Source organism: Mobula birostris, chromosome 6, assembly GCF_030028105.1.
Source record: "Mobula birostris isolate sMobBir1 chromosome 6, sMobBir1.hap1, whole genome shotgun sequence".
Classification (NCBI taxonomy): Eukaryota; Metazoa; Chordata; class Chondrichthyes; order Myliobatiformes; family Myliobatidae; genus Mobula; species Mobula birostris.
The window spans coordinates 178769899-178796145 of NC_092375.1; the positions used below are offsets into that span (position 1 = coordinate 178769899).

Consider the following 26247-nt stretch of genomic DNA (forward strand, 5'->3'; position numbering starts at 1 on the left):
CTGTACAGGTTGATAGGGAGGAAAATTATATACTTTGTATTGTATAGTTATTGGTTTATTATTGTCACATATACCAAGAAACATTGGAAAGCTTGTCTTGTACACTGCTCATACAGATCAAATCATTATGCTGATGTAGAACAAAGTAAAACAATAGCAATGTAGAATAAATATAAAACTACAGAGTAACTGTAGTGTAGATAAACAATAAACAGCAAGATCGTAACAAGGTAGATTTTGATGTCAAGAGTACATATGATTGAGATTCATTCAAGAGTCTAATAACAGTGGATAGAAGCTGTACATGAATCTGTGCTTTCAGGTATCTTCTGCCCAATGGGAGGGGAGAAATGAAAGAGGGAATAACCAGAGTGGGTAGGATCTTTGATTATGCTGGCTGACTTACTGAGCAGCAAGAAGTTTAGGCAAAGTCCATGGGGAGGTGTGAGGGAGGGGAGAAAAGCTGGTTTCTGCAATGTGCTGAGCTGCATCTACAACTCTTTACAGTTTCTTATGGTCAAGTGCAGAACAATTACCATACCAGGTTCTGATGCAACCAGATAGAATGTTTTCTATGGTGCATCGATAAAAAGTGGTTGATGCCCACATGCCCAATTTCTTTAGCCTTCTGAGAAAGTAAAGTAGCTAGTGAGATTTCTTGGCCATGACATCAATGTGGTTAGACCAGAATTGGTGATGTTCACACCTCAGAACTTAAAGTTCTAAAGCTTCCGAACATTGTTGATGTAGCCAGGACCATGTGCACTGCACCTCCCCCACACACCCACCCCGACCCACTCCCATTCTTAAGGCCATAACCAGCTCTTTTGTTTTGTTGACATTAAGGGAAAGGTTGTTGTCATGACACCATATCACTGAAGTCTCTATCCCCTTCCTACTCTCCAATTCATCATCATTTGAGATATGGCCCACAATGGTGGTATCATTTGCATATTTGAAGATGGAGTTGGAGCAGAATTTGCCCATACAGTCACAAGTGTACAGAGAGTAGAGTAGGGGGCTGGGGACGCAACTTTGAGGAGCATGTGTGTTTAGAATAATTGAGGTAGTGTTGCTGCCTATCCTTACTCATTGCAGTCTATTGGTCAGGAAGTCAAGGATTCAGATGCAGAAGGAGGCACTGACTCCCAGGATCCAGAGTCTGATGATGTGCTTGTTTGGAATAATTTATGGAAAGTGAGGATGGCATGAATTCGTGAGTCAGGAAGTTATGTTGCAGGTTTAAAAACTCTGGCGAGGCTGCATCCGGAGTATTGCATTCTTTTGTTTTCTCTGAAGTAGTAGAGGCTGGGGGTACACATGACAGAGGTTTATAAGATTATAGGAGACACAGAGTACACGAGCAGTATCTTTCTTCCAGGGTCAAAATATCAATTACCAGACAGCATGCATTTAAGGTGAGAGGAGGCAAGTTCAAAGGAGATTTGTGGGGCAAGATCTTTACTGCATGGTATGTGCCTAAAGTGCTCAATCAAATTTGGTAGAGGAGGCAAAAATGACAGAAGCATTTAAATAAGTATCTTAGATAGGCACATAAATGTGCAAAGAATAGGGAGCTCTGGACATTTTGTAGTCAGGATTAGTTTAGTTAAGGCATTTTATTTAGATCATTGGACTCTCTTCCAGGGCAGTTAAGACCTATACGAATGGGACGGTTCCCACTTGAACTGAAGGGGAAGCAAAATCCTTGCAGGAAAGTATGCCAGAGCTGTTTAGGGTGGTTTAAAATAGAATTGCAGGGGGTTGGGAACCAGAGAGGTAGGGAAGTCAGTGGAATGGCTGTGGGGAAATTAGATGATAAGCCCACAAGGAAAGACTAATGTCCTGAATTGTGTCTATTTCAATGCACAATTTAAGGCCAATTTATAGAGAGGTAGCACACTGTTGTAAGTAACATAATTTGTGATAGTAAGTGATTTTAACTTTATGCATATTGACTAAGACTCCAAACTGTAAAAGGATAGAGTTTGTCAAATGTGTTCAAGAAAGTTTTGTTAACCAATAAGTAGAGATTTAAACTGGAGAGATTGCAATACTGGATCTCCTCAAAAGGAACGAGACAGGACAGGTGACGGAAGTATGAATAGGAGAATACATTAGATCTAGTGATCATAGTTTAAAGATAATGATAGAGAAGGATAGGACTGGTCTTCGAATGGAGATTAGCATTCAGCAAACTGGACTCTTCAGAATACAGGTACGACTGCGGCGGCTGTTGCTGAAGTGGAATTCAGGCGGACTGAAACTTCGAGCCATTTTGAAGCAGCAGGACCCAGGCCCAACAGCAGAAAATGAACCAATGTTTAGCTTATTTAAGCGCTGGGCCAGATTGAAAAGATTAAGGCGTTTAGGCCGAGGGTGGAGGACAAACCTGTGTTCAGCTCACTATTCCATGTCAGCCAGGATCCCTCAGCTGAGCCTGTCCAACCTGCCTGTGCTTGACCTGTCTCCCTCTCTTCTCACTGCTATCATCAGGCATATGGTGCAGGAGTCTTGAACCCTTTAGCCAGGTTCAAGAGCAGTTGTTACCCTGCAGCCATCAGGCTCCTGGCCCTGCTTCACTCACCTCACCACTAAACTGGCTCCATAGCTGTGGTTGTGGACTCACTTTTGGGAAGTCTGAGGTTCATGTTCTGGGTATTATTTGTTTATTTTTTTATCGTTTGCCTGATTTGTTCTTTTTTTGCACAGGATGTTTGGCAGTCTGTTGTAAGAGCTTTTTCAAGGATTCTATTGAGTTTTTTTTTGTTTTGTAGCTGCATGCAAGAAGATGGATCTCAAGGTTGTACAGTATATGGTATACATACTATGATAATTAATGTACTTCGAACTTAAATTGGAGTAAGGTTGATTTTAAAGGCATCAGGAAAGGAACTAGCAGGCATTAATTAGGAAAAAGCAAATCTCTTAGTGGGAGGCTTTCAAAAATCAAATATTGAGAGTGCAGAATCTGTATGTTCCTGTTAGCAATTTTTGGCAAGGCTAACAGGTTTAGGGAACCTTGGTTAGTGAAGAATATTGAGGCCCTGGTAAAGGAAAAGAAGGAGGTGCACATCAGGTATAAGCAGTTAGAATCAAATGAAGCACTTCAAGAGTGTAAGAAATGCAGAACACAAGATAGAGTTAAGGAAGGCTAAAGGAGGGCATGAAATTTCTCTGGTAGACGTGGTGAAAAGTCCTGATGAAGGGTCTCGGCTCGAAACGTCGACTGTACCTCTGCCTATAGATGCTGCCTGGCCTGCTGTGTTCTACCAGCATTTATTGTGTGTTGCTTGAATTTCCAGCATCTGCAGATTTTCTCATGTAAGGTGAAAAGTTCCAGGGGTTTCTAAGGGTAAATAAATATCTTGCATCTGTATTTATTCAGGAGACAGCAACAGAGAATATGGAACTGAGGCAAAAGAGTAGTGGGGTCTTAGACAGTATCTGGATTTCAGAAGAGGGGTCCTGGCTGTCTTGAAGCAAATTATGGTTGATAAACACCCAGGTCCTGACTTGGTGTTCCCTGAAGCCCTGTGGAAGCCGAGTGCAGAAATTGCAAGGGTTCAGGCAGAGGTATTTAAATATCCTTGGTGACAGCTGAGATATCGGAAGACTGGAGGCTAGATAATGTTGTTCCATTGTTCAAGAAAGGCTCTAAGAATGAACCAGGAAATTATAGTCAAGTGAGCCTGACATCAATCATGGGTAAATTATTGAAAGGTATTCTTAGGGACAGGATATGTAAGTATTTGGACAGGCATGGCCCAAATAGGGATAGACAACATGGCTTTGTGTGGGGTAGGCCATGATGTGGAAATCACAAGAGCCATCACAAACAAGAGAAATCTGCAGATGCTGGAAATCCGAGCAACACACGTAAAATGTTGGAGGAGCTCAGCAAGCCAGGCAGCATCTATGGAAAAAAGTACAGTCACCGTTTTGGGCTGAAACTCTTCAGCAGGACTGGACAGAAAAAGCTGAGGAGTAGATTTGAAAGGTGGGGGTGTGGGGGGGGGGAAGAGAATCACCAGGTGATAGGTGAAACTTATCGGAGGGGGATGGATGAAGCAAAGACCTAGGAAGCTGATAGAAAAAGGGAGGGGGTAACAGAAGGAGAACCAGAGGGAGGCGATGGGTGGGCAAGGAGATAACATGAGAGAGGGACAAAGGAATGGGAAATGTTGAAGGATGGGGAGGCATCACTGGAAGTTTGACAAATCGATGTTCATGCCATCAGGTTGGAGGCTATCCAAACAGAATATAAGGTGTTGTTCCTTCAACCTGGGAGATCCTGCGTGTTCCCACTCCCAGCGTGGCCCCTTGTATATTGGTGAGATCCAACATAGATTGGGAGACCGCTTCGCCAAGCATTTACGCTCCGTCTGCCAGAACAAGTGGGATCTCCCAGTAGCCACCCATTTTAATTTTACTTCCCGTTCCCATTCCGATATGTTCATCCATGGCCTCCTCCACTGTCGGGATAAGACCACACTTAGGTTGGAGGAACAACATTCCATTTGGGTAGCCTCCAACCTGATGGCATGAACGTCGATTTGTCAAACTTCCACTAATGCCTCACCCCTCCCTTCACCATTTTCCATCCCCTTGTCCCTCTCTCATGTTATCTCCTTGCCAGCCCACTGTCTCTCTCTGGTGCTCTTTCCGCCCCCCCCCCCCTTTTTTCTTTCTTCCATGGCCTTCTGTCTCTTTCGCCAATCAACTTCCTAGCTCTTTGCTTCATCCAGACCCCTCCAATTTTCACCTGTCACCTGGTGTTTCTCTACCCGCCCCCCCCCACCCCCAGCTTTCAAATCTACTCAGCTTTCTCCATAGATGCTGCCTGGCCTGCTGAGTTCCTCCAGCATGTTGTGTGTATCACAAGAGACATGATTAGCACAGATAATTGCTGGACAAATCATCATCTGATCCATCAGACACATGAAAAAGGGAAGGGCTCACAAGAAGCAGACCAGGCCAAGACTATAACTGACACAGCCACCCACATTGCTCTTTGGCAGAGGAACTGAAGGAGCTGGACTTGGTGTGGTTCGTGCTGCTGCCTGCATCAAGAAGGCATCGGAGGAGGCAGTGTGCAATCTAACAGTGAGTGATCATCTCAGTCATTACTCTTGTGATTGCAAAGCCCTGTTGGACATTGTTAATGTGAAATGCTGCAATTCCAATTCTCTGATTTATTGGTGGACAGCAGGGGCAGACATTCTTAGTCAGCTGAGGGCTAAAGCTGAGGCATTCAAGGCCAGTGGTCCAGAACTACACAAGAAATCCAGGTACAGTACAACCTATGAAAGGCTATCTTGAGTGAAGTAAAGAATGTTGATTTAGGTTAGAGATAGAATCAGTTCTGGCAACATTTGAAGGCCATCACTTCCTGCAAGAGATCTATTCTGAGTCCAACATATTTATGCAATTACAAATGGTAATGATAGTGGTTATATTTCATTAGGAGTTTGAGGAGAATTGGTATGTCACCAAAAACACTCGCAAATTTCTACAGATGTACTATGGAGTGGATTCTAACTGGTTGCATCACTGTCTGGTATGGAGGGGCCACTGCACAGTATTGTAAAAAGCTACAAAAGGTTGTAAACTCATCTAGCTCCATCCTGGACACTAGCCTCTCAGCATCGAGGGTGTGTATTACAATGTACCGCTGCTGCAAAACAAAAAAAATTCACAACATATATCAGTGATATTAAACCTGATTCTGATTCTGAAGTGTTCAAGATGTCTGTGAAGATGTCAGTTAGCTGGTGTACACATTCCCTGAGTACTCGGCCTGGGATGTTGTCTGGCCCAGCCGCCTTATAGGGGTTGACTCTCTGCAGAGTCCTTCTCATGTCATAGACACAAGAGGTATAGCAGATGCTGGAAATCAAGAGTAGTACACAAAGTGCTGGAGAGCTCAGCAATTTGGGGAGCATCTATGGATAGGAAAAAAAGAGTCGATATTTTGGGCCAAGACCCTTCATCAGACCCTGATATTCCCATCCATAGATGCTGCCTGACCTGCTGAGCTCCTCCAGCACTCTGTGTGTATTGCTCCTGCTAATATCTACTGCTGTTATAGACAGTGGCTGCTCACTGTGGGGGGGGAGGAGGGGTTAGCTTTCGTAAATGGCATTGTGTTGCATACCACAAATTTTACACAAAAATCGTTTAGAACATCAGGAAGGGTGGCATCACTGGTAGTTACCATTCTTTTTCTCTATGCATGGTCATTCCTTCCGCTATCTGAGGAATTACACCCTGGACGTAGTGTCGCTACCACCCATCTAGAGGTACCACAGGCATGATCTCCACAGCACACCAACTACAGGAAAAATGTCGTGGACAAAGGCAACTCTTGTACTTGGCTTTCATAAATTTGACAAAGGCAACTGTTACAGCAGTTCCCCAAGCTCTCTTGAGTATATTATCAAGATATAGCTACCCTGACAAGTACTTATGAATACAGAGACTACTGCATGATGACACGTCAGCCACGGTATTCAGCAGTTGTGTCACTGAATCAGAAATGTTCACTGTCTAGACAGGAGTCAAACAGGGCTGCATCATCGCACCCACCCTATTTGCTATCTTTATTGCTCCCACCTTCACCTCATTGGCCAAGAATTGTCACAGGGAATCCCAAACATGTATAGAATCGACAAGATGATTTTCAACATCAACCATTTCAAGGCCAAGAACAAGGTCACTATCAAAGAGCTTCAGTATGTGGATGACAATGCAATCACAGACCTCTCAGAAGAAGACTTCCAATGTATCCTAAAAGCCTTTGTTAAGGCATGTAGAGCCCTCAGCCAACCAGTCATTTATGCAGCCCTCCATAAAAGTTGATGCTATTACTCTTGAAAAAGTAGACCACTTTCCCTACCTTGGCAGAATTCTGTCCTCAAAAGCAGACATCAACTCAGATATCAACCACCACCTGAGTAGTGCTAGTGGAGCCTACGCAAGGTTAAGGAAAACAGTCTTTGAAGACCATAATCTACAAGTCCAAACAAAACTTTTGGTCTTTAGAGCAGATGTCCTTCCTACATTCCTGTATGTAGCTGAGTCATTGACCACTTACAGTAGGCACTTGAAAGCTCTGGAACAACATGACCAAAGAGCGTTACAAAAGATTTTGAGTATCAGCTGAAAGGACATGCACACTAACACCAGTGTTCTGGAAGGAGCTAAACTGAACAGCGTCTCCACCACAGTAAAGTAACGCTAACTCTGATGTCATCCAGTTGCTGAACTCCATCTCCCCAAACAGATCCTTCACTCCCAGATGAAGGAAAATTAGCAAACTCCTGAATGGGCAAAGGAAATGCTTCAAAGATAACATCAAGATCAGTTGAAGAAACTCAAAATTACATCTAAAAACTGGGAGGACATTGTACTCAATAAATACAACTGGAGGCAATCTGTTCAAGAGGGAACTGTGCTATATGAGAGTGACCTCCACTGTGCTGCAGAAAATAAACAAACAGAACAATCAAAAGACCCAATCACTAACTACAGCCACCGCTCACACAGCACCAGAACGTATAGATCCTGGATCAGCCTCTACAGCTACATGAGGACCAACAAAATGACAACCCCTTAGGAGAACATCATACTTCACTCAAATATTCGCATTACTAAAAGGTTGATGAAGGAAAGACAGTGGACATTGTCTACATGGCCTTTAGCAAGGCCTTTGACATGATCCTGCATGGTCCAGAAGGTTAGGTCACCAGACATTCTGGATAAAGTAGTCAACTAGATTCAACACTGACAGAGACAGAAGTCTGAGAGTGGTTGCTGATAATTTTGTGTCAAACTGGAAGCCTGTGACCAGAGGAGTGCCACAGAGATCAATGCTGGATCGATTATTGCTTATCATGTATATTAATGATTCATTTGATAACGTGGGAAACAGGATCAACAAATTTGTGGACGACACCAAGACTGGGGCATAGTGAAGAGTGAGGAATACTATCAAAGCTTGCAATGTGATCTTGACCAGCTGGGAAAATGGACTGAAAAATGGCAGCCGGAATTTACTGTAGACAAATGTGAGGTGTTGACTTTGGGAGGCCAAACAAGGGAAAGACTTATGCAGTGAAATGCTGGAGGAATTCATTTCACGTGTGTTTCTTGAAATTTCCAGCATCTGCAGAATTTATGTTTCCGCCTTGCGCGGGTTTTTTGAAGGTCTGTGAATTGAATTGCTACTGTTGAGGTCAGTATTTGTCATCTGTATCTACCAAGAACAACATGGAACAGTGTGCAGTTCTCACCATACCAGAGGAAAAATTTGATTAAGTTAAAGTGGGTGCAGAAAAGGATGTTGCTTGGTCTGGAGCGCTTGAGTTATAAGAAAGTACTGGATATACAGGGATTGTTTTCCATAGAGCAAAGAAGCTGAGAGGTAACATTATGAAAGTTTATAAAATCATGAAGGGGCGTAGGTAAGGTAAATGGTCACAGTATTTTCTCCAGGGTAGATGAGTTTAAAACAGGAAGACTTAGGTTTAAGTTGAAAGGAAAAAGATTTAAAAGGTACTTGATGGGAAAGTTTTTCCACAAAGGGGATAGCAGGTACACGAAACAAGCTGCCAGGTGAAGTGGTAAAGGTGGGTACAATTACAACATTTAATGAACAGGTACAGTGTGGTACACAGGTAGGAAAGGTTTAGAGGGATATGGGCCAAATGCAGGTAAAATGAACTAGATCACCAGACAGCTTAGTTGGTATGGCTTCTAACAGTTTTGTATCCAGTTGGCTAGCTCACCTGCGATAACTTTCCAGACCACGTGGAACTTTGTCAAAGGCCTCGTTGAAGTCACTTATACAAATATTACAGCCCTGCCCTTGTAATACCTCATACGTAACTGAGGTCAATAAGCATTCCATCAATGATACAGAAATTATTAGACATTTTGATAAAAAGGGGCTAATTGGAGATGGTCAGTATATCTTGTTAATTTGATTGAACTTTATGAAGAGGTAACTTAAAAGATTAACGAAGGTGGAATGATAGACGCTGTCTATATTGACTTCAGTAAGACATTTAATAAGGATCTGCATAACGTACTCATCCAGAAGATTAATCACAGAAGTGGCTGTATATTCTCTTCTTGATTGCGTGGGAAAGTGCAGCTTCTGCTGATCTAAGAGTCGCCTTATTACCAGAACTGAAGGCAGCATCCTGATCTCTCAGCAGCGCCTGGACCTCTGCTGTCAACCGTGGCTTCTGATTTACCCTCACAAAGACATGTTTAATAACGGTGACATCCTCCTTATATAGCCAGTCACAGATCTCAGATATTCATCAGTGTTAATATGAGTCCTAAGTCACCTCTTCCCTGAACACGCTCCAGTCTGTGTTTTCAAAGTAGTCCTGTAATGCTCCTTCTGCCCAGGTATTTATCTCCCTTTGAATTGGTTTGACACATTTAATCAGCCGGCTATATGCATAAATTAGCATAATAGATACGTGGTCAGAGTATCCAAGATGGGGGCAGAGAGCAGCCTTGTATGCAGCATGGATTTTGGTATAAACCAGGTCTAATGTGTTCTCACCTCTGGTAGCAAAGTCAACAAGGTGATAGAACTTAGGCAGGACTGTTTTTAAGTTAGCAAGGTTGAAGTCACAAGCAACAATAAAGAAACCGTGAGGTATGCGGCTTGGAGGGCACTGGTGGCACCTGATTGGAAGTCTGTGACATGTGGTATACTGCAGGGGTCAGTACTGGGAACCTCATTGTTTATGGTTTTTATTAATGGCTTGAATCGAATGTATGAGATCTATTACTGTGAAAATTTGTGGTGTTGTGGATAAGGAGAAAAGTTGTCTAAGGCCATAATATAGATCATATGGAATGTAGGCAAGGCATTGGCTGATGGAGTTTAATTGAGCAATGTGAGGTAATGCATCTTGGGAAGTCACAGAGAGGGTAGGACTTGTACAATAAATGGCAGGGGGCTAAGTAATAGTAGAGGAACCTTGGAGTTCGTCTATAGTTCCTTGAAAGTGGAAAGACAGTTTGATAGAGTGGCGAAAAAGGCAATATGGCATGCTTGCCTTCATAGGTCAGAGCATTGAATATAAATGTTGGGATGTCTTGTTGCAACTTTAAAAAAACACAGATTAGACCAAACATGGAGTATCATGTGCAGATCCATTTGCCAGATACACTACAGGAAAAATGTGATTACACCAAAGGAAGTGCAGAGGAGCCGCATTAAGATGTTACTTCGATTGGAAGTCCTTAGTTATATTGTAGCGGCTCCGTCTTCGAGCCCACTTCTTCGGCAAGGACTCTCCCACCCCTACCGATGACCCCTTCTCCCGTCTTCAACCCTCCTCCTCTTCATGGACACCCCGCTCTGGTCTTCTGCCTGCTCTGGATCTCTTTATTGCTAACTGCCGACCGGACATCAACCGTCTCGACTTCACCGCACCTTGTTCCAATTCCAACCTCACTCCTTCCGAATGCTCTGCTCTCCACTCCCTCCGCACTAATCCTAACCTTACTATAAAACCCACTGATAAGGGGAGTGCTGTTGTAGTCTGGCGTACTGACCTCTACCTTGCCGAGGCACAGCGACAACTCGCGGATACCTCCTCTTATTTACCCCTCGATCATGACCCCACTAAGGAGCACCAGGCCATTGTCTCCCACACCATCACCAACTTTATTAGCTCAGGGGATCTCCCATCCATTGCTACCAACCTTATAGTTCCCACACCCCGCACTTCCCGTTTCTACCTCCTACCCAAGATCCACAAACCTGCCTGCCCAGGTAGACCCATTGTCTCAGCTTGTTCCTGCCCCACCGAACTTATTTCTGCATACCTTGACACTGTTTTATTCCACCCCCCCCCATTCAATCCCTTCTCACCTATGTTTGTGACACTTCTCACGCTCTGAATCTTTTCAATGATTTTAACATCCCTGGCCCCCACCGCTTTATTTTCACCATGGATGTTCAGTCCCTATATACCTCCATCCTCCACCAGGAAGGTTTCAAAGCTCTCCACTTCTTTTTGGATTCCAGACCTAACCAGTTCCCCTCTACTACCACTCTCCTCTGTCTAGCAGAATTAGTCCTTACTCTTAACAATTTCTCCTTTGGCTCCTCTCACTTCCTCCAAGCTAAAGGTGTAGCCATGGGCACCCGTATGGGTCCCAGCTATGCCTGCCTTTTCATTGGCTTTGTGGAACAATCCATGTCCCAAGCCTATACTGGAATCTGTCCCCCTCTTTTCCTTCGCTACATTGACGACTGCATTGGTGCTGCTTCCTGCACGCATGCTGAGTTCATTGACTTCATTAACTTTGCCTCCAACTTTCACCCTGCCCTCAAGTTTACCTGGTCCACTTCCGACACCTCCCTCCCCTTTCTTGATCTTTCTGTCTCTCTCTGGAGACAGCTTATCTACTGATGTCTACTATAAGCCTACGGACTCTCACAGCTATCTGGACCATTCCTCTTCCCACCCTGTCTCTTGCAAAAATGCCATCCACTTCTCGCAATTCCTCCGTCTCCGTCGCATCTGCTCTCAGGATGAGGCTTTTCATTCCAGGACGAAGGAGATGTCTTCCTTTTTTAAAGAAAGAGGCTTCCCTTCCTCCACCATCAACTCTGTTCTCAAATGCATCTCTCCCATTTCACGCACATTTGCTCTCACCCCATCCTCCCGCCACCCCACTAGGAATAGGGTTCCCCTTGTCCTCGCCTACCACCCCACCAGGCTCCGGGTTCAACATATAATTCGCCGTAACTTCCGCCACCTCCAACGGGATCCCACCACCAAGCACATCTTTCCGTTCCCCACCCCCCGCTTTCCACAAGGATCACTCCATACCCGACTCCCTTGTCCATTCATACCCCCCATCGCTTCCCACCCATCTCCCTCCCTACACTTACCCTTGTAAGCGGAACAAGCCCTTACACTTCCTCCCTCACCACCATTCAGGGCCCCAGACAGTCCTTCCAGGTGAGGCGACACTTCACCTGTGAGTCGGCTGGGGTGATATACCGCGTCTGGTGCTCCCGGTGTGGCCTATATATTGGCAAGACCCAACACAGGCTGGGAGACCGTTTCGCTGAACACCTACTCTCTGTCCGCCAGAGAAAGCAAGATCTCCCAGTGGCCACACATTTTAATTCCACGTCCCATTCCCATTAGGCTATGTCTATCCATGGCCTCCTCTACTGTCAAGATGAAGCCACACTCAGGTTGGAGGAACAACACCTTATATTCCATCTGGGTAGCCTACAACCTGATGGCATGAATATTGACTTCTCTAACTTCCGTTAATGCCCCTCCTCCCCTTCACACCCCATCCTTTATTTATTTATTTTATATATTTTTTTATTTTTCTCCCTTTTGTCTCTCTCTTTTTTCTCTCTCTGTCCCTCTCACTATAACTCCTTGCCTGCTCTCCACCCTCCGGGCTCCCCTCCCCCCTTCTCTTTCTCCCTAGGCTTCCCATCTCATGATCCTTTCCCTTCTCCAGCTCTTAGATCCATCCCTCCCCCTCCGGTCTTCTCCTATCATTTCGGATCTCCCCCTGTCCCTCCCACATCCAAATCTCTTACTATCTCTTCTTTCAGTTAGTCCTGACGAAGGGTCCCAGCCCAAAACATCGACTGTACCTCTTCCTATAGATGCTGCCTGGCCTGCTGCGATCACCAGCATTTTTCGTGTGTGTTGATTGTAGAGTTTGGTCTTGTTTTCCTTTAAGTGAAGGAGGCTGAGAAGTAACCTGAATAAGTATATAAAATTATGAGAGGCAAAGACAGGGTTGATGGTCAGAATCTTTTTCTCATGACAGGGTTATCAAAAACAAGGTGAGAAAAGGAAATTGTACAGGGGATTTGAGGGAAAGTTTTCTTCTCAACAAGAAGTGGTTGATATCTGGAACCCAATGCCAGAAGAGGTGGTGATGTCAGATATAATCACTACATTTAAAGGATATTTAGGCAGGCATTCAAATAGGCAAGACAGAGGATACAATTCTAATGCAAGCAAATAGGATCACCAATAGACCGTACTTGTCCAACCATGTAGACACCATGCCCACGAAAGCTCAACTGTGCCTCTTGTTTCTTACGAGACCAAAGAAATCTGGCATGTCGCCTTTGACTCTCATAAATTTTTACTGATGCACCATAAAAAAACGTTCTATCCCGATGTTTCATGGCTTGGTATGGCAAGCAGCTCTGCCTGAGACCGTAAGAAACTACAGAGTCATCGACAGAGTTCAGCACATCACAGAAATCAGTCGTCAGTCTCCCCTCCATGGACTCTGTCTATACTTTACAGCATAATAAAAGACAACACACAACACACACACTCTCTCTTCTACCCTCTCCCATCAGACAGAAGATACAAAAGCTGAAAGCACATACCACCAGGTTCAAGGGCAGCTTCTATCCAATTGTCACAAGACTATTGAATGATAAATGGACTCGCCCTCCAAATCTACCTTTCTATGGCTTTGCTCCTCATTGTCTGCTTGCAATGCACTTTCTCTGCTACTGTGACAATTTATTCTGCATTCTATTACTGTTTTCCTTTGTACTACCTCATTGGTATGGGAACACCAATGCCTTTGAATGGAAAATCCTACAAAATGTAGTGGATTCGACCCATCACAGATAAAACCCTCTCAACCATTGAAATGTTGCCGTAGAAGAGCAGCATCCAACATCAAAGATCCTCATCATCCAGGCCATGCTCTTTTCCTGCTGCTGCCATCAGGTAGAAGGAACAAGAGCCTTGGGACTCGCACCATCAGGTTCAAAAACAGTTACTACCCCTCAACCATCAGGATCTTGAACAAAAGAGGATAACTACACTCATTTAAGGACTCTTATCTTGTTATTTCATTCTCGCTATTTATTATCTGCATTTGCACAGTATTTTTTTTACAGTTCCTGATGTTTACAGTTTACAGATCCTGTTTACAGTTACTGTTTATAAATTTGCTAAGTATGCCCACAGAAAAAGAATCTCAGGGTTGTATGTGGTGACATGTATGTACTCTGATAATAAATTTTACTTTGGCTTTGACTTCAATGCCCTGGTTTAATGAAATGATCTGTATGGATGGTGTTATGTTTTGTAACTTCAAAACATTTAATTAATTCAAGGGAGACACAAGAGTACAGAATGTGGGTGTAACCATCTTTACTTTAAGTGGGGCACGCATATATTACGTGGTAGCGTGATGATGCAATTAATGTATTTTTACATATAACCCATAATTAATTATTTAAACAAACAAGAATGTTTAATCAAACAATATACAAAATGCCAGTAAAAAGTATTCACCCCCCCACCCCCCTTATAAATTTTCATGTTTTATTATTTTACAAATCACATGGTTTTAATTTGGCTTTTTGACACTGATTAACACTCTTTTGTATCAAAGTGAAAACAAATTTTTACAAATTGGTCTAAATTTATAACAATTCTTAAACACAAAATAATTGCTTGCACAATTTCTCACTCCCTTCAAGTCAGTATTTAGTAGATGCACCTTTGGCAGCAATTACACTCTTGAATCTATGTGGATAGATCTCTATCAGCTTTACACATTTGGACATGACAATTTTTCCCCAATCTTCTTTACAAAACTGCTCAAGTTCTATCAGATTGCATGGGGATTGTGAGTGAACAGCCCTTTTTAAGTCTAGCCACAAATTCTCTATTGAATTGAGGTCTGGACTCTGACTTGGCCACTCCAGGACATTAACTTTGTAGGTTTTAAGCCATTCCTGTGTAGCTTTCGCTTTATCCCTCGGTTCATTGTCTTGCTGGAAAACAAATCTTCTCCCAAGTCACAGTTCTCTTGCAGACTGATTCAGGTTTTCGTCCAGAATTTCCCTGTATTTTGCTGCCTTCTTTTTACCCTCTACCTTCACCACCCTTCCAGGGCCTGCTGAAGCGAAGAATCCCCACAGTATGATGCAGCTACCACCATGCTTTACGGGAGGGATGGTGTATTTTTGATGATGTGCGGTGTTTGGCTTACATCAAACATAGCATTTAGTCTGATGGACAAAAAGCTCAATTTTAGTTTCATCAGACAATAGAACCTTCTTCCAGCTGACTTCAGAGTCTCCCACATGCCTTCTGGCAAACTAGCCAAAATTCCATATGAGTTTTTTTTCAACAGTGGCTTTAAGCTGCGACTGGTGGAGGACCCGGGCAACAATTGATGTATGCGCAGTCTCTCCCATCTCACCCACGGAAGCTTGTAACTCCTCCAGGATTGTCATAGGTCTCTTGGTGGACTCCCTCACTAGTCCCCTTCTCACATCGTCACTCAGCTTTTGAGGATGGCCTACTCTAGGCAGATTTACAGCTGTGCCATATTCTTTCCATTTCTTAATGATTGACTTCACTGTACTCCAAGGGATATTCAGTGACCTGGAAATTTTCTTGTATCCATCTTCTGACAGGTTTTTCAATGCCCTTTTTTGTAGAGTATCTTAGAGTGTTCTTTTGTCTTCAAGCTGTAGTTTTTGCCAGGATACTGATTCACCAGCAGTTGGACCTTCTAGATACAGGTGTATTTTTACTGCTATCAATTGAAAAATCTTGAATGCACAGTGATCTCAATTTAACTAATTATGTGACTTCTAAAACCAATTGGCTGCACCAGTGATGATTTGGTGTGTCATATTTAAGGAGGTGAATACTTAAGCAATCAATTATTTTGTGTTTAATATTTGTAATTTAGATCAGTTTGTAGAGATCTGGTTTCACTTTGACACAAAAGATCACTGATCACTCTGTTGATCAGTGTCAAAAAAGCCAACCCAAATTAAATTCACTGTGATTCAATGTTGTAAAACAATAAAACATGAAAACTTCCGGGGCGGGGGGGTGAATACTTTTTTATAGGTACTGTATATACAAGATCATTCAAATATTGAACTATTAAATATACAACAGGTGGCATACAAAAGAAAGATTTTCACTGTACTTTGGTTCATGTGACAGTAATAAACTAATTTACAATTAGTGTAAATGAGCAAGAAAGTTAGCATGAATGTGATGGGCCACAGGACTGTTTCTGTGCTATGACTCCATAACCCTGTCATCATCAATATCTGTAGATACTCAAATACGTTATTGGCAAAGACAGCTGCCTTTAAAAGCTCTAGATCTGCAAGACACCAGTTGCAAAGATGTGTTGTCCACCAAACTGTAACAAAATTATGCATAACAGAACACCACTTTACTTCAAGTTATCTACAACTTTCCTGATATTGAAAAGATATAATTCTGAATCCTAAATGATAAAGGTAGTTTTCTGCAACTTCATGATCAGAAAATACACCTTACTTTTTTTTTGTTTTTTTCAAAAAGTCATTTACCTCAAATTCAATATTTTTGATTTCTTCTTCTAAGGTCCATCTCTCTTGTTCAAGCTTGTCTATTATGGTCTTCTGTTGTTCTTTTACATATTCCACCTAATTTAATGGAAACAATAGGGAAATGGTGTTTCTTAACCTAATTGTGCAAATAGCATAAACATATTAAGCATAAGTCTGCAGCACTGAATAGTCCACAACTAAATTATGCTGATAATTATACTTTTACAGAAGTTTCTAGTGAGGGCATTCAGCTGTTCATGGATAGACTATCAAATTTCATTGGTAGCCTCAGGCTTGTTATTCATATAATTCATTCAGCAATTCCAATTGACCACCAGTGGCAAAAATTAATTTAAATGCATTTTGGGAGTTCACCTACCCAACAGAAGCAAAGTCAAGAAATAAATAACAGATACACAAGATAACAATGTCTTCTGACAAATTATTTAAGTCTGCTGAATAAGTGCGGTAGTGAGATCGTCACTAAACCAAAGGTTCACAAGACAGTTATTGATAAAATATAGACTAGAAAAGTGTCAGTAAGGTGACCTTTATTTACATCTTCATTTGATTTAGACACATGCTGCTATAGAACTGAGTTTGAAGACTATGAAATCACTCCCACTCAAAGGATGAACGCATAACATGCATCAAGTTCAAGTTCAGTTTATTGTCATTCAACTGTACAAAGTATATGGCCAAACACAACATTTCTCCAGACCAAGGTGCACCACACATAATACAAAGTAATATTACCACATATAAATTAACAAATAATAAGTTGCATATATGATACAAGTTAAAAAGTAAGCAGTATAACGCTACTGGCACTTCATTCGTGATGAGACTGTATGATGAGATTCATACATGCTGGCAGGGAGTCCTACAGCCTGGGGGAAGAAACTGTTTCCATCCTAAAAGTTCTTGCAATTCTTGTCCAAATGCGACGGTGCCTCCTGCCTGATGATAAGGGGTCAAAGAAATTGTTGGAGGGATGGGAGGAATGGGGCAGCATTAAATTGATACCTGAACTATTGAAGGTACTCTACTATCTTTCAGAAAAGATGTTGAACCAATAGCCTATCTCCCCACTTAGATGACATAAGAATAATCTCAAGATACTATTTGGACGAGCATAAAAATTCCATTTCCCTGTAATCTGGTGGCAAATATTTATCACACACACAAAAAAAAATCCAATCAAGTTATTTTGAATATCCTGAAATTGTGAAAATTTATAGAAATAAGAACATCTTTTTCAGTAGCAGGTTAAAACCCTTAATAGATGTTGCTTTGCAATTATAATATTCAATGTTCAGATCGAATGAGTTAGAAGTATTGTTAGGAGAAATATCATAAAGAGGTTGTCAGAGGCTAGCCAGAGGCTTTTTCCCGGGGCTGAAATGGCTAACAAGAGAGGGCACAGTTTTAAGGTGCTTGTAAGTAGATACCGAGGAGATGCCAGGGGTAAGTTTTTTCACAAAGAGAGTGGTGAGTGCGTGGAATGGGCTGCCGGCAACACTGGTGGAGGTGGATACGATACGGTCTTTTAAGAGACTCCTAGATAGGTACATGGAGCTTAGAAAAATAGAGGGCTATGGGTAACCCTAGGTAACTTCTAAAGTATGTACATGTTCGGCACAGCATTGTGGGCCAAAGGGCCTGTATTGTGCTGTACGTTTTCTATGTTTCTATATAGTTACTGAAGTGGACGCTTTATTGAAAACCAAAAAGCTATAAAACATTGGTGGGCAACAACAAAAGCATTACAGATATGCAATGAAAATTAGGTTAGAGCATGATTTTCAACTCTGAAGAATCTTTCCATATTGACTAAAAGGAACATTACACTGAGGAGAAAGAACCAATAAAAGGTTCTGAGCTGTATAGAATGGCAAAATGGGTGCATTTGAAGGGCTGGCATTGTCAAAGGAATCAACAGGAGAATCCTTCATGGATGCAGGCACCATATAGTCATCAACTGACCTATTTCCATTATGGATAAGTATGTTTTCTACATTGATGTCACTGTCATCTCCAAGACGACTTCACTTTTTTTTATTACGTTAGCCTTCTATTTTAATGCTACTAAGCAATTAATTCATAAATACAGAGCATTAAATGTGAAGCATTATTCTAATATAAGAATATGATACTTCAGTATGAAGTAAGATGAATACAAAAGCTAAACATTAATGGAAATTAGTATACAAGTTCAATAGGTTAGATGCAAAGTTAGGAAAAAATAATTTCATGTTTAGTCAACAAATTTGAAATAACAAAAAGATCTAAGTGAAACCAAAGTCAGATTAAGTATTTTCATACCTCTTTTAATATCTGACTGGAATTAAATCCATCCGTTTGCAATGTATAATGCTGCATTTCAATTTGTTTTTGTTTCAAGTCTCTCTTTAATTGTAGGATGGGATCCACCGTAGCTATTTTAAAGACTTCTTGGTCTCTGCACAACAATATACCTTGAGTTGGACAAAAGAAAAATCATAATGTATCTACTATATAATGATTTTTGTTTAGAGGGTCATGTTCATACAATGTCAGTTTAATTCACCCAAGTTCAAACATTAAAAAACATATTTATCAGGTGTCTTCAGCCCTTCAAGATGGAAATGGAATTGATTCATTATTGTCACATGCACCAAAATACAGTGAAAAGCTTGTCTTGCACAGAGTTTGTGCAGATCAAATCATTACACTATGCATTGAGGGAGAACAAGGTAAAACAATAACGAAGCAGAATAAAGTGTAAAACCTACAGAGAAGGTGTTGTGCGATAAGAGCACAACGAGGTAGATTTTGAGGTTAAGAGTTTATATAATCTTTTGAGGTCTAATTCAGAGTCTAATAACAAAATAACAATAATTCAGGTGCAAGACAGATATATTCCAAAAAAGAAGAAATTTTTGAATGGAAAATGATGCAACCGTGGCTGACAAGAGAAGTCAAAGCCAAAGTTAAAGCAAAGAAGAGGGCATACAAGGAAACAAAAATTAGTGGAAAGACAGAGGATTGGGAAGTTTTTAAAAGTTTACAAAAGGAAACTAAGAAGGTCATTAAGAGGGAAAAGATGAACTATGAAAGGAAGCTAGCAAATAGGATACGAAAAGCTTTTTCAAGTATATAAAGAGTAAAAGACAGGTGAGAGTGGATATAGGACTGATAGAAAATGATGCTGGAGAACTTGTAATGGGAGATAAGGAGATGGCGGAGGAACTGAACGAGTATTTTGCATCAGTCTTCACTGAGGCAGGCATCAGCAGTATATAGGACACTCAAGGGTGGCAAGGAAAAGAAGTGTGCGCAGTCACAATTACGACAGAGAAAGTACTCAGGAAGCTGAATAGTCTAAGGGTAGATAAATCTCCCAGACCAGATGGAATGCACCCTCATGTTCTGAAGGAAGTAGCTGTGGAGATTGCGGAGGCATTAGCAATGATCTTTCAAAAGTCAATAGATTCTGGCATGGTTCTGGAGGACTGGAAGATTGCAAATGTCACTCTGCTATTTAAGAAGGGGGCAAGGAAGCAAAAAGGAAATTATAGACCTGTTAGCTTGACATTGGTGGTTGGGAAGTTGTTGGAGATGATTGTCAAGGATGAGGTTACGGAGTACCTGGAGGCATATGACCAGATAGGCAGAACTCAGCATGGTTTCCTTAAATCCTGCTTGACAAACCTACTGCAATTTTTTGAGGAAATTACAAGTAGGCTAGACAAGGGAGGTGCAGTGGATGTGGTGTATTTGGATTTTTAGAAGGCCTTTGACAAGGTGCCACACATGAGGCTGCTAAACAAGATAAGAGCCCATGGAATTACGGGAAACTTACATACGTGGATAGAGCGTTGGCTGATTGGCAGGAAACAGAGAGTGGGAATAAAGGGATCCTATTCTGGTTGGCTGCCAGTTACCAGTGGTGTTCCACAGGGATCCGTGTTGGGGCCACTTCTTTTTACGTTGTGCATCAACGATTTGGATGATAGAATAGATGGCTTTGTGGCTAAGTTTGCTGATGATACAAAGATAGGTGGAGGGGCCGGTAGTGCTGAGGAAACAGAGAGTCTGCAGAGAGACCTGGATAGATTGGGAGAATGGGCAAAGAAGTGGCAAATGAAATACAATGTTGGAAAGTGTATGGTTATGCACTTTAGTAGAAGAAATAAATGGGCAGACTATTATTTAAATGGGGAGAGAATTCAAAGTTCTGAGATGCAACAGGACTTGGGAGTCCTCGTGCAGGATACCCTTAAGGTTAACCTCCAGGTTGAGTCGGTGGTGAGGAAGGTGAATGCAATGTTGGCATTCATTTCTAGAGGAATAGAGTATAGGAGCAGGGATGTGATGTTGAGGCTCTATAAGGCACTGGTAAGACCTCACTTGGAGTACCGTGTGAAGTTTTGGGCTCCTTATTTAAGGGAGGTTGTGCTGACGTTGGAGAGGGTTCAGAGAAGATTCACTAGAATGGTTCCGGAAATGAGAGGGTTAACATACGAGGAACATTTGACCGCTCTTGGACTGTACTCCTTGGAGTTTAGAAGAATGAGGGGGGACCTCATAGAAACACTTCGAATGTTAAAAGGCATGGGTGCATGTGGCAAAGTTGTTTCCCATGGTGGGGGAGTCTAGTACGAGAGGGCATGACTTAAGAATTGAAGGGCGCCCATTCAGAACAGAGATGCGAAGAAATTTTTTTAGCCAGAGGATGGTGAGTCTGTGGAATTTGTTGCCACGGGTGGTAGTGGAGGCCAAGTCATTGTGTGTATTTAAGGCAGAGATTGATAGGTATCTGAGTAGCCAGGGCATCAGGGGTTATGGTGAGAAGGCAGGGGAGTGGGACTAAATGGGAGAATGGATCAGCTCAAGACAAAATGGCGGAGCAGACTCGATGGGCCAAATAGTCGACTTCTGCTCCTTTGTCTTATGGTCTAATAACATTGGACAGAAGTTTAGAAGCTGTCCTTGAGCCTGGTGATACATGTTGTCAGGCTTTTGTATCTTTTACCCAATGGGAGAGAGGAAAAGAGAGAATAACCAGGGGAGATAAAGTCTTTGATTATGCTTGCTGCTTTACTGAGGCAGCAAGAAGTATAGACAAAGTCCATGGAGGGAAGGTTGCTTTCCACAATTCAGCTGTTTTTGACAGTCACACGAAGAGCAGTTGCTCTGCTAAGCCATTATGCATCCAGATACAATGCTTTCTATGGTGCATCAAAAAATGTGTGAAAGTTGATGGGAACATGCAAAATTTTCTTATCCCCGAGGAAGTAGAGGCATTAGTGAGCTTTCTTGACCATGGCACCTGCCTGGTTGGATCACAACTATTGGTGATATTCATTCCCAGGAATATGAAACTCTCAAACCTCTCAATCTCAACACTTTTGACGTAGACCAGGAGTATGTGCACCACAGCATCTCCTTCCTGAAGTCAATGACCAGCTCTTTTGCACTGTATCATCCCATATTAAGGTATTGACAAACACCATATAAAGGGGACATTTCAAATATGTTTAAAGCACATAAAACCCCACCAAATTCACATTTTGACTGATTTCAATTTCTAGTCTCAGCCAAGTATCAATAACATTGAGGTTTCCAGATGAATTACAATAAAATAAGGAAGAGGAGTTATTTTACTGGGAAGTATTCAGTAGCTGCCTTCCAGAACCTTACTCAAATCATTGTCCTTCTTAAATGAAGTTTGCCTGTGTTAGTGCACACAAATGACTACCATCTACATCTGAGTTTAGGTAAACCTGAAGATTGCACTAATTGCCCAAGGTCAGTTATTAGCTAAAGACATTGTAGGTTGGAAACACTGAAGCTTGGTCAAGTTAGTGGCAGGTTCGTCTGCATTCAGGAACTGTAGTGGGTAAATTTTATCTGATATTTAGTTCTGAAGAAGGGTCTCGCCCAAAATGCCAACTGTTTATTCATTTCTATAGATGCTGTCTGACCAGCCGAGTTCCTCCAGCATTTTGTGTGTGTTGCTGATGTTCTAACTTTCCAGTTGGAGCTCACAGATCATTCTCAAGGGAAATTAAGAAAATCAAAGCATTTTAACATCTACTTAGAAGGAGAAATTGAATATATGACATCAAAGAGCAATGAAAGGGACATTCTGGTCAGTTTGGCTTATTATTCTTAACATAAAATTGCTAAGAAATTCTAGAGTAAGCATCTCATTTTCAAACCTTAAAAAGTGTAGATACACAAAAGTGAACTGGGAATTCAATTCACAGGATTTTATTGGGCTTCAGCAACTTACACTATTTTTAAGTTGCTACACAAATTTCTCACTACTATTTCAGTGAGATATTAAAAGTCTCATGGAATTCAAAATAGCCACTATCTCCTTATCCCAGAGATTTCCACAAAGTGAACTATATGCAGATAATACACACCATACTTCTTCATTTCAAAATGGAATTCATTCTCAAAGCTTCCAACTTCAAGGAAGTTCTGAAGATGCAGTTCTAACTTTTCCCTATTAATAGAACAAACATTGGAGGTTTAATTTAGTTGTTTAAATTATAGCAGTTGTACCATTATTAAATTAATAAAAATTTTAACAAAGAAAACAAAAAAAAGCAAAATCTCTAAACATAAATAGGAGCAAAACTGTATAAAGGAACTAGAGGAAAAATATCAAAAGTGGCTAGAATAAAGATTTTAAAAATATTAGAAGACATCAAGCAGAAAAGAGGACAAAACAAGAATATCAAATGCTTAAATACTTGTTGGTTGTCGATAAATAATAAGGCTGGTGAGGAAGGGGCTGTGGGGAAATGATGTGGAAAAAGTCAAGGAAATGCAAACTGAAGCTCCAACTAAACATGGATAGACTTGTACAAGAGCTGAGTTATTTTAAGCCAGTTCAATGGAGAACAAAAAAAGTCAAAGACAACATAAGCAGATCACCATATAGAATATTTGTGGCAAGCAGAAACAAATTTGATGTGCACATTGAATGATGCCCACTGCAGAAAAATCAAATATGAATTTCTATCAGACTCACTGATGATACAAGCGAAGTTTCAAACACGGATAACCAGTATTTAACAGGCAAAATTAACAGACAATACTTCTAAAGAAAAAGAAGATATCAGTCCATCTTTATATATTTGAGTGGAATCAACATCAAATAAGCAATTAAGTTCATTTAAAACAAAGATTAATGAATTTCTGGATGTTAAGGGATATTAAAAGAATCAACAGATAAGGAATTAACACAGGAAGAACAGTGTTGAAGGACCAAGCATGATCTTGACGAATACCTACTTTTTACGTTCTTATTTTCTTTGTTGGCAAACAATCTGCACCTAGCCTTAATGCATAAAAAATCTCTATCTGATGCTATCAGTTGAGAAAAATATTGCTTAGGGCACACAGTGAACACAAAATTGTCTTGACTTGTGCTATGCAATATTTTATGACCATCCTAAAGGGAAGGAAAGACCTTTGTTTTAGGTTTCAACATCTCATCCATGAAAAGTGGCCGAAATTGGAACATGCTTAAAAATGTATTAAAGCATTATAGGGAAGTCAATACTAATTTTGCCCAATGGGCCTACGTGAAATAATTTAGGTGCACAAATCCTACAGAATTATACACAGTAGAATAGGTCTTGCAACAGTTTACTAAACCTGTCTCATACTCTGACTAGGGACAGTCAGTATGGTGCAAATTATGCTTCATGAGCCTGAATGGATACTTTGAGGATGTGACAAAGCACATTGTTGAAGGTAGAACAGTGGTTGTAGTCTATATGGATTTTAGTAAGGCATTTGATCAGGTTCCCCATGGTAGGCTAATAAGTCAGGAAACATAGGATCCAAGGAAATTTGACAGCATGGTACAGAATTGGCTTGGCCATAGAACGTACACGGTGGTTCTAGATTGAGAGCATTCTGCCTAGAGGTTGGCAACCAGCAGTATTCCACAGGAATCTGTTCTAGGACCCCTGCTCTTTGTAATTTTTATAAATGACTTGGATAAGGAAGTGGAAGGGTGGGTTAGTAAGTTTGCAAATGACACAAAGATTGGTGGAGTTGTGGATAGTGTAGAGCAGACATTCTACCTCTCCCGGAAGTTCCAGGAGTCTCCCACATTTTAATAGTGGCTTTCCAATGCCCGCAAATTATATACAATATCACAGAAATCAATTTTTTGAGAGCGAGCGAATGAGAGAAAGCAAGAGAGAGCGCGAGAGCGACCACAAGAGAGAGAGAGCATGCGCGAGAGCAAGCCAGTGAGAGTGCGCAAGCGAGAGAGAAAGCAAGCGAGAGCGCGAGAGAGGATGCCAGCGACCACGAGAGAGAGAAAGAGAGAGCGCCATGGCAGAGTGTTCCAAAGAAAGAAAATATAAAACTTACTTCACCCCAGCCTACACTAAAGTGTACCCCTGCCTAATAGGGGTCAAAATAATGACAGTGTTGCTCGCTGCACTGTTTGCAACAGTGACTTTTCTATTGCCCATGGTGGGTTAAGACTGTAAAAGACTTGTTAAGGTGAGTTTAACAAGTGTCATTCATTCATTAGCATAGCTAACGTTATTTAAACTAGCTGGCCAGCTGCTAAGGAGCTACTCTATTGTAGACATCCCACCTCTCCCGGAAATTCCGGGACTCTCCCGCAAATTGATGGTGCTACCTCCTTGAAATGAGTTTTTGCAGGGTGGGATGTCTGGTGTAGAGGATTGTTATATGTTGCAACAGGACATTGACAAGATGCATAGCTGGGCTGACAAGTGGCAGATGGAGTTCTAGTTGGAGAAGTGTGAAGTGATTCATTTTGGAAAGACAAATTTGAAGGCAGAATACAGGGTTAATGACAGGATTCTTGGCATTGTGGAGAAACATTGATCCCTCCTAGTTGACATACAAGTTGATGTGGCTGTTAAGAAGGCATATGGTGGGTTGGCCTTCATTAGTTGGAGTACTGATTTCAAGAGCCTTGAGGTAATGTTGCAGTTCTATAAAACCCTGGTTGGACCACATGTAGACTATTGTGTTCAGTTTTGGTCATCTCATTACAGGAAGGATGTGGAAGCATTAGAGATGGTACAGAGGAGATTTACCAGGGTACTGCCTGGACTAGAGGGCATGTCTCACAATGAGAGATTGAACGAGCTAAAGCGACTCTCTTCAGAGTGGAGGAGGATGAGAAGTCACTTGATAGAAGTGTATGAGATGATAAAAGACATAGCTAGAGTGAATAGCCAGAGGTGCCTTCCCTGAGCGGAAATAGATAGTACAAAGGGCCATAATTCAAAGGTGATTGGAAAAAAGTACAGGGTGATGTCAGAAGTAAGTCCTTTATACCAAACGGCAGGTGTGTGGAACATCCCACCAGAGGTGACATCAGAGCCAGATACATTAGGGTTAATAAACTCTTAGATTGGCACATGGATGATAGAAGAATGGAGAGCCATATAGGTAGAAAAAGTTATATTGATCTTAGATTAAAAGGTTGGCACAACATCATGGGCCGAAGGGCCTTACTGTGCTCTAATATTCAATGTTCTATATTATGCCCATTCCCAGATCCAAGATAGCCTGCTTCTGGTTAGCTCCATAATATATCACTCCAGAAAACCATCCTAAATTCACTCTATGAATTTGTTCTCATAGCTACTATTGTCAGTTTGATTAGACCTGAACATATGAAGATTGAAGTCTCCCGTAAATGCACTGTAGTTTTTACAGGCTCTCATTAACTGTTGATTTATACTTCCTCTAGCTACAGTTTTCAAATTGATTAAGCTCACTTACATGAAATTAAAGTCTGCCATAGTATAGCACTACTCTCTTTGCATGCTCCCATTAATTGTTTC

General features: G+C 41.5%; 1 protein-coding gene across 3 annotated transcripts in view; it reads right to left on the reverse strand.

The window, feature by feature from the left end:
• The window catches only part of LOC140199614 (coiled-coil domain-containing protein 148-like), a 116241-nt gene that overhangs the window by 35294 nt on the left and 54700 nt on the right, over positions 1–26247 (reverse strand). For all 3 annotated transcript variants that reach the window (XM_072261987.1, XM_072261988.1, XM_072261986.1), the window contains exons 5-7: positions 22816–22898; positions 18725–18876; positions 16400–16495 (exon numbers count right to left, since the gene is read on the reverse strand). In XM_072261987.1, the coding sequence (XP_072118088.1) occupies positions 16400–16495; positions 18725–18876; positions 22816–22898 (331 nt within the window). The remainder of the gene's footprint in view (positions 1–16399; positions 16496–18724; positions 18877–22815; positions 22899–26247) is intronic.